General features: G+C 45.4%; 3 protein-coding genes across 3 annotated transcripts; 2 read left to right on the top strand and 1 right to left on the bottom strand.

Moving 5' to 3' along the window:
• Positions 1-2,909: 2,909 nt before the first annotated feature.
• On the top strand, positions 2,910-4,569 carry JR316_0006417 (uncharacterized protein; the record flags this gene model as incomplete). Its single annotated transcript, XM_047892163.1, has 3 exons — positions 2,910-4,061; positions 4,111-4,285; positions 4,487-4,569. The coding sequence occupies 3 exons, from the start codon at positions 2,910-2,912 to the stop codon at positions 4,567-4,569; spliced, it is 1,410 nt and encodes a 469-aa protein (XP_047749512.1).
• Positions 4,570-7,360: 2,791 nt separating this feature from the next.
• JR316_0006416 (uncharacterized protein) lies at positions 7,361-8,969 on the top strand (the record flags this gene model as incomplete). The annotated part of the gene is made up of 3 exons (XM_047892162.1): positions 7,361-7,529; positions 7,578-8,009; positions 8,101-8,969. 3 exons carry the CDS (start codon positions 7,361-7,363, stop codon positions 8,967-8,969), a joined length of 1,470 nt encoding a protein of 489 aa, XP_047749511.1.
• A 2,482-nt stretch (positions 8,970-11,451) lies between these two features.
• JR316_0006415 (Forkhead box protein I1-ema) lies at positions 11,452-12,806 on the bottom strand (the record flags this gene model as incomplete). The annotated part of the gene is made up of 4 exons (XM_047892161.1): positions 11,452-11,967; positions 12,021-12,512; positions 12,567-12,583; positions 12,650-12,806. 4 exons carry the CDS (start codon positions 12,804-12,806, stop codon positions 11,452-11,454), a joined length of 1,182 nt encoding a protein of 393 aa, XP_047749510.1.
• Between the last annotated feature and the right edge of the window lie 283 nt (positions 12,807-13,089).

Here is a 13,089-nt window from a genome sequence, read left to right as displayed (position 1 = left end):
GCTGGTGATGGTGTTGGTGCTGGTGCTGGTGATGGTGTTGGTCAATGATCGCTATGATTGCAGTGACGATGAAATTTAAATACGGAGGCGATGTGGTTTATAACTATTATATTACTACGTGGTTTATATAGTATGCTACTTAAAGTTAGAAATAAATCGCTGGTTTGAGTTGACCGTTTGACGGGAAAGGATTGTAACGTTGTTACTGTTATTTCTGTTCCTTGTAAAGGCGATTCAGAGGCGTATGATTCGTGATTCGTGATTCGTCGATACTCAGTATTCGATAGCGTACGGTGCCAGTGCCAGTGCATACCAAGGGAACTCTGAAAGTCGGAGAAAAAGAAAGGGCTTTTGAGTTCTGACACGAGGTTCAGCTCCAGGCCCAGCTCCAGCTCCAGGTCCAGGTTCAATCGCTCGTCTTGGGATTTTTCAGTCAATTCAGAACTTGGAAGAAGAAAAACGACAGTTCTGGGACATTGAACTTGAAAGATATTGAGATATTGAGTGTTCTTGGAGAGGTAGGAGGAGGAACCTAGGAGTAATATACATCCTTTCGAGTTTGAGTTTGAGTTTGAGGTTGAGGTTGAGGTTGAGGTTGAGGTTGTTGACATCGGCAAAAGTGACCAAGTCCCCAAATGCCTTGGCAAGGCATTTGGAGGCGTCCAAATGCCCCAAGGCCCAAATGGCCTTTTAGATTGACTAACAAGAGACTCGGAATTTTGAAAGGCTATAAATCATTTACAAAGCCCAATGTTTTAGCTAGATTTAAATTTAATCAAATCATTTCGGTAAAATTTGGGAGACCCAAAAACATTTGGATAACATTTAAGCTGCCTTTGAGAGCCCCAAAAACATTTTTAGTTCACCCAATATTGACACAATGATATATTTTGAATATTTCTACTCATGGCAGTCACTTCAGGTATTCACACAATAGGATGTAGTAATTAAATGAAAAATATTATTGAAAGCTATTCAAAACAAAAGAGGCTACATAGAAATGACTGAGAGAAAGCAGATTCTAGTTACAATCTGGGCGCTGGGAAAATACGGAGTCACGTGATCGAATTGATGCGCAACAAGTTCTACACTGGTGATGAGTCATGGTCAAGTATATGTGAAATATATGCGCATATACGTACCAATAAGTTGACCAGAATGGGTGTCTGGTTATTAGCTACACTCTTGAGAAGGAAGTAATCAAGGCAGAGGAAGAACATGCCATGAATAGGTATAAAACAGTCAGTTAGGGTTGTGTGATAAAAAAAGAGCATGTCTTTTACCTTTCAGCTCTATACCAGTCTCAAAGTACCAAGAAAGAGGCATTGCACTGTTAAGTAAAACCAGAGAGCGCCATCGTCAGAGTGGTGGAAATGAGAGGGTAGAAAGAAAGCGACGTGGGCGTGTCTCAGATTATTATGCTCAAAACGGATATTCAGTCTCCGATTTAATTTGTCAGAGGAGACGCCCTCTCTAATTTGGCTAATTTGTATTTCTTGAAGTCAAATTTCTCACGTACATGTAATTCTTATGACAATGGTGTCGTATTGGAAACAACCTGCCAGCGTCATAGGTATTACGTGTGGTCCGTAAAATTTCTTGTACCTAAATCATTTTGAACATATTTGAAGCCCTTTAATCATCTGTGTCAACAAAAAGTTAAACTCAATGTTTTATTCCTTGTTTTTATTTTTAATCAATTGTTCCCTGCAAGTTTTATGGCAAACAAATCATTAAGAGATAAATGTAAGTACATGGAATATTTTGTACTGAACTTTGAGGTGCATAAATGTTTGTGGAGCATTCAAATGCTCTCCAAATGTTTTGTGCACCTCCAAATTTTAGTGAAATGTTTTTGTGTGACTTAACATGTCACGCAAAACATTGACCTGCTTAAAAAGGCATCAAAGGCATTTGGGGGTCTGGTCACTTTTGCCGATGACTTAATCTTGTTCAGTATGTAATACCTTGATGATAACCCACAAAGCAGCCGTTGTGTTTCCTCTATCTGTACCTATACCCATACTCCTGTAAATGCATTTTTTAGCGATGAAATGCTATAAATGCATTGACACAGAAATTTGTGGACAGAGGCGGCATCTGCATGCTTTCGTTTATCCCCTTGCACGGCACGTCAAGGATATCGTATCTTATCAGTTTCGCGTTATGCACGGCTGGCTTGGATTGGATCCAGATACACCTTTTGACCATCGCCCATAGCCCACCCCCATCGATCGATGTCAGAGATACACAGCAGCCTGGGAGAGAGGGTTCAAAATATAGATAGATATATTAGAAGCACGGATGGTATGATTATGATCCCGGAGATTCGTCGAGCCTCCTGATATTCGGCCTAGTTGTAGCTCGAGGCGTCATCGTGATTGATTGAAGCAAAAAAAGCGTATATTTATCGGTTCAAAAATGCTCGGAATCTATAAAATACAGCCAATCTCAATGCTGGCTGATGCTTATCATATTCATAATGAGACTCCCTTTCATAATGACAGACGATTCATCGATAGTGCTTCCTACGTCATTTGTCAAGATTCACATGCATTTTCATAAAATTACCTCTTTGGTATATCTATCCAGGCTTTTTAAAGGCTTTTTTGGCTGGAATATCGTGGAAATAGCAAATCGATGACTGATTCAATACAGTGGTCAAAGATCTGTGCAAATCAATTGCTTCCTGGCAGCCAAGATTGTGATTGCATGTGTTCTCATGGTCATATTCTGATGACCTCGGATATGAATACCATCGATATGTCGTTTCAGCACACTATATAGGAACTTGGTACGATCAGGATTATTAGATCAAAGTATCAATTCCCTCTTCTCCCCTTTTTCCGTAAATTTCCTGCTTCTTGTCGCTCACATCTCATCTAACCTCTTGCTAAAAACCTCCCACAATGTTTTTGATCCCAAGATACAATAACGCCCCTCCTCTTCCATTTGATGTGCTCCAAGAAATAGCGCAGTACTGCGACAAGAGCACTCTTGAGGCATATTGCTCTGCAAGCCATCACTTGCGCGAGGCCATTGCACCGTGCCTCTTCAAGGCGTCAAAAATCAGATTCGGAGTCAGCGTTGCCAGACGCATCACCGAGGATGTGTCCGACACACACAACTACCAAGCATGGGCCAGCAAACTGACAGAGCAGTTCGAACAGCTTTCAGCGAGCAGGTACGCAAAGTACATCCGGACGCTGTCCTACACCGGCGTCACGTCGTTTTCCCGGTATCCCGAGGGTTGTAATCTCGATGATGAGGGGATACGGCGGTGGCAGGCGGCGCACCATAAAGTCACATGGCCGGTTTTGACAAGGACCCTCGGTCGATTTGCACAGTTGAAAGAGCTGTCGTTGAGTTATGTTGAGATTGACGATCGGTTTGTTATTGTCTTGGGCACGTTGCATAATCTCCAAGATCTCACGCTCGACAGTGTTATATTCTCCTGCTCGATGGATCTTGCTATGCATCACAATGTCCGCCCATCAAGAGATATAACCTATTGGCCGATATTCGACCCCGATGGTTTGGATAGCAAGAATGCTGATATCAGGGCCATGTTCTTCGCAGGTGCATGCAGCAAGATTAAATCGCTGCAAATAGAAGTATATGGAAAAGACGCTATGCAAGATGAGCTCTACCGCATTCTCAGCACTTGTCCACTTACCGAGGAGTTATCGGTCGTTGTGATGGAAGATGGCAGTGAAAAAACCGCAATGGCCGACAGACCGACAGCGGGGCTGGATCCCGCCGCTCTACCCATGCTATGGAGCTATTACGGCCCAGATTTCTATACACCAGCGATAATCAAAGGGAGGCCGGTGCATAAAATTCACCTGTACCCAAGCCCCTCCGACCTCGATGAAACCAATATCACTGACTGGTTCAAAGACACCTTTTCAGGAACCACTGTGCCTGTTAAATCATTCAGCGTGAAACGCTTTCCAGATATGTTGGTCGACGATCTTCTGAGGGTCATACCTACAACTCTGCCAAGTCTTGAGGAATTGGTAGTAGATGTTGCAGGATCTTTTGATGATGAAGAACTCGATGTAAGTCGGTCAGTCATTATAAGAATGCTGAACTTAATATACACTCTAGTGTCTTGTGGATGACCTGAGCACAGGAGTGTGTGCTATACCAGCCTCACTGAAGAGCTTGTCATTGCAATGGAACTACGAGGACGCTGACATAACCTACCAGGAGTTGTTGGAAGGCGTACAAAAAATATTGGCTATGCCGGAAAAGTTGAAAAATCTAGAGTCTCTGAATATTGGTTTAGTAGTACCAGAGCCTTTTTATATTCGGCAAGTCGTACGAGAGTTTCTGGTCTGTGAGAGGTCGAAGGAGGAACCCAGGGAGTGGACCATTAAACCGCAATTTGTAAATGAGAGGTGTAGGGACGACTCTTGATTGCAGCGGCGGCATTTCTTTTGTTTTTGTTTTAAAAAATATAACTGTATAACGACGGTTTTAGCAAGCTTTAAACGGATCGACACACTTCGAAGTTCGTTGCCCGTGGCGGCATCGGACATTGAAAAACTGATTTGTAAGAAATAGCGTAAGTACACCGACTGCACGCTTTCCTCCGCCCCATTTTTTAACGTTGCCATACAAGAGCTTGTAGCTTTACGAAGGTGCATGGAAACCAAGTCAAAGCTCACAGTCAGATGGGATGAGTTACTACGGCGCGCCGTTCAATAGCACTCTGCGTGGCACGGCTTCGAACACCAATTTTTCCTACAGACTCTTCACGGTGCATCGTAGCTCATACCTTTCTCCGAATCTACAGCCTCGACTAAGAATATAGGCTCCGCTGTCATCGTATACCGGTTCTAACAGCTTACCTTTTGAGGTCCGTTATCAACCTGCCTGGGAGTGCTTCATCAGCGACGGGCCTATAACATTGCGTCGCGTGCGGCATTAGGATTGCAAGACGTTTTTCACCACACGATCACGACCCGCGTGTTGAAGGGGATTGCACGTTTTGGTTCGACTACGTCAGGTATTTCAAGCTCAGCTTATTGTACCTCATACAGTGAACAACCCGGGCATGTCCGAGATAATTGTTATCGATCCGCGTGGGTGTTGTTTTACTGTGGCATTTACATGGATTTACTCATGCTATACTCACGAGATGCGAGAAGTCCACTATCTTGGATGATCTATGGAATCAGTAAACCATCGATATATCTTGTCAGATCACTGTATAAGGTGGAATAATTGGGTGCATGAATTCCGCCGCTATTCCTTATTACACCCATTTCCTCCCTCCGTCCCTTCTTCCCTTCCCAATAACACCGATTCTCTGTCTCTTGCTGCCTCGCATTTGACCTTCACACTTTCTACCGCCTGGCCAGTTGTACAATGTCGTCAAACGCAGATCACCACTACAACACGCCTACCCTCTCACCCGATATCCATCAAGAAATAGCACAGCACTGCGACAAGGACACCCTCCAAGCGTACTGCTCTGCAAGCTACCTCCTACGCCAAGTCGTCGTGCCGTTCCTGTTTAGAACGTCGCATATCAGATTCGGCATCCAATCAAGACCATCCGCTGCACACCACATGGCCAGCCAGCAAAACTACGAAGCGTGGGCTAATAACTGTATTGAGAAATTCGAGCAGCTTTCGGCAAGCAGCTATGCAAAGCACGTTCGTGAGCTGTCGTACCGCGGCTTCAAAACTTTCCAAGGGCCTGAGGACGAGTTAGAGACTTGGAAGTCGCAGTATCACGCAACTGCATGGGCCATTCTTAAAAAGAATCTCAGTCGATATACCCAATTGACAACACTGCGATTAGATAATGTTGACATTGACGATGAAGCTATCATTGCAATGGGTACCCTCCAGACCCTCCATCATCTTTTTCTTACAGACAATCCTGGATTCATATGCACGAAGGAGCTTGCTATGCACCACAACGTCCGCCCAGCACAAAGTTTGACCTACAAGCCGCATTTTCACCAAGTTGAGATTGCTAGTGATCTTGGGGCCATGTTTGTTGCAGGCGCATGCGGCAATATCACGTTGTTGAGCATCGAATTATTCAAAAAAGACAACATGCACCTCAAATTTTACCGCATTCTCAACAACTGTCCGCTGCTTGAGAAACTCAATGTTGATATGTGTACACAGGCGCATGATGACCTTGAAACGGCACCGGATGGTCTCGAAAGTACTGCTATTCCCAGGCTACGGGTTTACTACGGGCCAGCCTACTATGCACCCTTAGTCAAAGGCAGGCCAGTGGTCAAAATCAATGTGTTCCCGTTACCAAACCAGCTTGACAACACCAATGTTGCTGACTGGCTTCAAAGGACCTTTTCAGGCACCACTGCAGCCGTCGACTCATTCACCGCGATGTTCTTGTCATGGGACGCCATCAACACTTTTTTTGGGGCCATATCTACAACTTTCCCCAGTCTCAGAGACTTGGAGGTGCAAATTGATGCTGATGTTAATAAAGAGATGCTTAATGTATGTCATTCTATTATTGTTGGTATGCATTGTGTTCACGCCTCTATATACTGTAGTCTCTGGTGCAAGATCTCCATGAGGGAGCCTGTGTGATACCGACGTCACTGCGAACATTATCTTTCATTTGGCCGCTGTACGCTGGATCCTACAAGAACCTAGATGTTTTGGTTGACAAATTAGGGGATATCTTGAGTATGCCCGAACGGTTGGGGAACTTGGAATCCTTGACCATTGGAAGAATCTTTGGTGGTTATGCGGTATGTAAGAAGTCGGAAATGGAACGAAGGGAGTGGACATTCAGGGTGGAAATCAGAGAACCTTCATTCCGACTTTGATTCTGATTCAGAGTAAGAGCATAGCCCACTGCTTCAATGTCGTTTATAAACTCAATTTTCAATCTTAATTTTTAGTACTGTTTTGGAAGCCCGGCAGCCTCGTCTCTAGTCGTGTAAAGAAACCGCAAGCTCAAAATTTCACATTCGCTGTCAAAACTCCGGTGCGTGATATAGTAGCAGTTTCGCGTTGTGCACGGCTCGCCCAAATTTGATCCAAAATAGTATAACTCGATCTCCAAAACATGAGTCAACATCAGTCAAAAATACCCTACGAATAGACGTACGTCGTTATTATTTTAACGAAGGTTTCTGATGCATCACGCATGCGTGGGACTTCGTTTTGGTCAGAATCAATTGAAACCCTCGATCGAATAGGTTATGTCGCTTCGTTTCCCGGACAGCGATGGCCATCGAACGAATTGGTGAATCCTATTTGGGGGGAATGGGAGAGCTTTCTCTGAAATCCTTTATAATTCAACATTGTAATGATGTGCAACTTCTCCCCGCTTTTTTCGTCAATTACGGCCTGCTAAATGTCTCGCTGGATTATGATCGATAACACGAGCCCCTACATTGCATACGAAGGCGCATGGACCGCATATCAAGGCTCACAGTTCGATGGAATGGGCTGCTACGGCGCGCCATTCAACAATACTTTACACGGAACAGCGTCGAACAGCAGTGTTTCATTCAAATTCCATGGTGCGTCGCAGCCCATGCCTCTTTTAATGTCTACAACCTTGACCAAAGAGATAGGCTCTGCCGTCATCGTATATGGGACCCAGCAGTACAACAGCACCGACCTCTCAACGCCCGTCACCAACCCTTCCTGGGAGTGCTTTATTGACGGCCTTAGTGGGCCCATAGTGGCGCAGCCCGGCTCAGCCGTCTTCGGGAACAACATTCCATTGTGTGCGGTATCCGGGTTGCAAGACGGTTCAGAGCACACAATCACGACTCGCGCGCGTGTTGAAGGGGATCGCACGTTCTGGTTCGACTATGTCAGGTATTTACCATCAGCCAGTGTGCCACTAGACAACGCGACACTGTGGATTGACGCGGGGGACTCCCAGATCCAGTATAGCACTGGGTGGGAGAGCGCGTCCGCGCTCACAAACAATGAGAATGGGTTTCCAAAGGTGGTAAATACAGCAGGTCCAGCGCTGGAGTTCAGTTTTGTCGGTTCGTGGCGTTCCATTTGATTCGTGTATCTTCGCGAGAAAACTGAGTGTCGTGGCACGCGTTCTCTTTTTGGATTTGTGACTGCTAACAGGAAACATGATATCCTGGTATGCAGCATCTTTGAACCCGAACTTGAACAGAAAGGGGTCGGCGTCGTTCAGCATTGACAACGGTACCTTGACGACATTCGGTGTATTCGACCACCCAACGATATCAAATGCAATTCTGCCTTCCAATATACTTCTCTTCCACGCATCTATACCGTCTTCACCCACTCAGAAATCCCACAAGCTGCAAGTGGCATATGATTCCACCTCGAAGGATACGCAGGTTGTGCAGCCACTGTCACTCGACCACCTGATTGTTCAGAACGGGACAGGTGTGGGCCCATTCGGGCCTCAAGTTCCCGACGGTTCAACAAGCCCGCCCTCAAACAATGCTGTTGCCTCCCACAAATTGTTAGTCTCGCAATTAGGTATAATTTTAGGTAACCTCCTTGGCGGCCTGGTGCTCATTGGTACAGTGTTGAGCCTCGTATGGTATTACCACCACCTACGCCAGCAGCGATGTGACATGAACACAACCATTCATGGCACATTTGAACGTGGTGAGGACGATGGGGACGCTGCGACTGGGATTAACCTCAGCAAGCGATCGACACTTGTGCGGCCGTATACTCTTTCTCGAGTCAGCATCGATGGTACAGATAGAAGGCCCCGGAGGCCACATTTAAAGACGGATGAAGCGGGAGTTACACCCACCCCACGAGTGCTAGGTGATCCACCTAGAGAACGACGCATCTCGTGTCCTCCCTCGCTTTCACCTCCTTCCAACATTCTCGGCAACAGTGTGCGAGACGAGGATAGCGGAATTAGACTGCGCAATGGGGTTGATCCTCTGCATAACAACGTAAACTGGGGGGGAATTGTCGTATTGCCCCCCGAGTACACCCCTTCTTGACGACTGTGGATCCTATGATCGACTTCGCGGCCTTTATAAACCGTGACTTGGACACACAAAATGCTAGCAAGTTTTTTCTAGACTATCCGCGCTTACGAAACACCCCAATCTTTCTGTCTGTACAACTTGAACACAAGTCGAGAACCCACCTCAGCTCAGTCGTCCAGCAGGCTGTGTGGACCTCAGGCGTTATGTCCAATAGTAGAACGATTTTGGCTGACGTACTTACTGACGAGCATTCGGGAACGTAGCTGTATGACGAGATGGGAACATTCGTATTAATAGATAGCTCTTCTCTTCGACGGTTCTTTGACACTTCTATACCATCAACCATCAAAGATTGGTAGCTCTGCGAGTATCTTGTAAAATTTTTGTACATCTCTGATGCTATGAACATGGAAGCAATTTTACTACTTTGTTTACACCTTGTGACGTGTTCACGATTTCGTGGCTTCCTTATGTTTTCACCATCAATACACAGCAAGATTCAGACTTCCGTTTCGTTATTGTCGTGATTTCTAAATATTCCAATGGTCAGAATGAAAATAGACGTGAAAACGGGCACATCATTGACATTTAGAAACCCCGAGTCAAAGAGTAGCCGAGGTTCCCATTTCCCGACTATTGGAAAATAGCTAGCTGCGCTGGTCGCCCACATACCTCGATTAGACATTGATAAGCAACACGAGTAATGAGAAGAAACATAAAGAGATCATATCTTCTGATAGAAGGCCTTGCTATCAGAGAACGGAATCATGCTATCGTGTAACAGAGTCCTAAGTAAAATTTGAAACGTAAAAACGAAAACGGGTGTCGTTCAAAGGCGTTCCTTTCTCAATGAAATCTTGTAATGACTCATACCGAAGATACAGAAACTGACATCATTTAGGTCGACAAAGTGGTTGTAGACAACGATGAAGAAGCCTGAAGTTGCCTCATTTGAGGGGTAAAATAGGTAGCTTACTGGCTCCGACCAACCCCCTCCAAACCCTTTCTACAGTATTATATTATTTTGGATGTTTTAAAAAATGGTTAAGATACTCAGCATCTGCCACTAATCAGAAATTCAGCGCTCGAACATGACTCGGGCGGGAATGGTAATTGATTTTCCTTCCCCACTATTCTTACGCCACGGCGGTGGTATTTCAACTGGGCGTATCGCCAACTGACCATCTAGTAAGTGAATGTCTATAGTACATGGGAACTTAATGGTTTTATGGATCAAACGCTCTCCATCATGATAAATGACTCCCAATCGCCTATTGGATGAGGAGTTGAGTCGCACTGCGAAAATTTAAAGCCAAAGTCCATCACAATCCGATTAATCAGAGCGATACAGCATTCTTGGTAAAAACTTACCAATACGGGTAGGATCGCTGTTCTCAGGCGTAGCGCCCGTACTCTTTTATAGTCAGTCACAGGTTCGAGTACGATTCCGGTGAGATTGAATACATAAAAGCAGACAATTTCCACTTAAGCAGAGGCCGGGAACATTTAAAAGTATATAGGTTTCTTGAAATAGTTTTAGGTATACCGCGTGGTCACCGGCGCTGTGCTCCTCACGTCCTCGGACAGGCGATAATAAGAATAACAATGGTGGGTGACCTAGGGATTTGTAGAGGATCATCGATCAATGATGCCATGCGGCCAGGACACCGAGTCATTCAATCTCCGATTTAGAACGAGCGGCATTGACCGAACACAGCGAGAACAGGAACGCAATCGAATTGGCGTTGTACAGTGAGCGAAGAATGAATATTTGAAAAACATTATACATAGCAGGTCGTTATTAATTATTACAGAAGAGCAAAAGATTCATGAGTAAATCAGATACAAACATGGAACGGGAAAATTACTAATCTGTCGATAGTCAGCCTGTCAATGGGTACGAAGACGCGTGAAAATTCGAAGAATGAGATACAAAGAAGAAAACATGTCATAGGGGGGTCGTAGAGGTCGTGTATTGCGCAAACTATATGGATAAGGGGATGGGCTCCCATGTCGACGAAATGGAGGCGAATCGATAGCAAAAATGGGGTATTGAGCGCTGTCAAAATATGGCTAGTCAGAAGAGACATTGAGAGATACAGATTGCACAATTGACATACAATGTATTCTTTAAAATGATTATGCGAAAGAATTAGCCGTAGTTCACTTGATGAATTTTGAGGCATGATTATACGTTCTGTCAGTGTCCCTCTGTTCAGCGTGAAAATCTCGATCAAACGTCTCGTCCGAGTGACTTCGCCGCGGAGCGCCACGGCGGCCAGCCGATTCACGAACATTGGTGCTGACTCCCGAGACATTATGGACGTAGGCGGCGTATCGGACCTCCTGACGATAGCGGTGACCAGGATATAAATTACTACTCCACTCTCGCCCTCGTTCAGTGGTATATACAGGTTGTAGATATCCCGTAGTATGCCGAGTCTGATGTCCACTGGCATTTGCTACAGGGTAATTCACATTCTGTGGATATATATCAAATATGAGTATCACGAGGAGTTATAAAGTCGTTAATTTGACTTGCCGCTATAAATCTATCCTGGGTATAATACGGAGGAAGCTGCTCGGGCACTTGAGCATATTCAGAGTATGGGATGGTGCTTCCGTATGATGGCCTAACAGGAGGAGTATGAGGGTCGATCTCGGAATCACGAAGAGATTCCAACATCTCTTGCGAGTGGTGCCTGTTACTTAGGGGATCCATCAACAAATTGGGGGTCGAATAGTTTTTGCGGTATGGGACTGGTGCATGCAAAAAAAGGTTTGAAGGAGCCTGACGAGAGGGCGTGGAGCTGGGTTCGGGAGGATGATAAGGAAGAATCGTTCCATGAGTACCCTCGGGGATGTTCCTCTCCGTTTTATGACGGCGCCGCTTATTCGCTTCGCCATATCTAACATCGAGAAACCAGTAGTCTCCTTGACCTGGGGCATGCTGGGGTCGCTTCTCCCGACGAAATATTCCCTTCAACGACAGATTATGGCGTATTGAGCGCTACATAGTTGTCCTTAATATGAAAGACACAAGGTAAATAAGAATTTACGTACCCTATGGGGCTTGTCCACGAGCGCTCCAAGAGATGGATATCGTTGCTCTACAGCCTCGAAAATTTGGTTCAATGTCAGCTTCTTATGAGGGCTTCCCCATATTGCGAGTCTTGCCATTGTGGTCACTGAAGGCTTGTTAGGCCCTCGAGGATCGTCAGCGAGCGCATAAAGCGTGACAGGAACTTGCAATGGGATACCCAAGGTCTGTCGCAAGTAATTTTCGGTTTCTGCATGCGATGGTAGACCAACGCTGGAGTATACGGCATCGGTTACGAAATGAGGGTCTTCGACGTTATCGCTATCTGCAGCACCAGGGCTTCCGGACCATGATCGCTCGCTAGTGGCGTCGACATGTTGGTTTTCATCATGGGGATAATCATCTTGGAACAGATAGTCCTCATATTCGTCTTCTTCCTGTTTCACAAAGCCTTCGCGAGGGGCGTCAGCGTATTGTTGCGGATAATGATCAGTGGTAGATGGTAGCATATGGTACTAATGTCTGGTAATCAATGTGATGTCGTAGTACATACTGAGCGCTGTACTCACGGATGAAGCAAATGTGCCTATGGGGAGCCGTAATAGTCAGCGATAGCACATCGATAGGGTGTCGCCCAAAGTCAATCACTCACCAGACTGTTCATTGCCAATAGCGAAACTGATATCATATTGTGGGATACCAGGCTCGTGTTTGACACGATCAAAGCTATCTGAAATGTTTGGATCCTGAGAATAGAGTCGAGGGAGCTCGTCGTATGCGTATCCAACAACTCTCTCGTGGTAAGCCATGGAGGGGAATTCAGTAGTGAAGTTCTCCATCTTGAGGTCACCGCCATCGGATTTCAAGATTATAAGGGAATGGGCATAGGGGGAGATAACAAAAGAAAAGATCGCCGTGAGTGATTGTGGATTATCAACGGCGAAATGCGAAAGAAAAAAATAGATAACTATACTGGGACTGGACCCACAATAATTGGGGGGTAGGGTTGGATGTGGGGGCTTACATTTGTCAGGTGATTGCGAACCTGTGTCAGCAAAGATGCGGTGATCGTGTGATTGTGTGATAGCGACG

This window comes from Psilocybe cubensis, chromosome 5 (assembly GCF_017499595.1).
Source record: "Psilocybe cubensis strain MGC-MH-2018 chromosome 5, whole genome shotgun sequence".
Lineage (NCBI taxonomy): Eukaryota > Fungi > Basidiomycota > Agaricomycetes > Agaricales > Agrocybaceae > Psilocybe > Psilocybe cubensis.
Note: the sequence above shows the minus strand (reverse complement) of the source record. Positions and strands in the feature narration are given on the sequence as shown.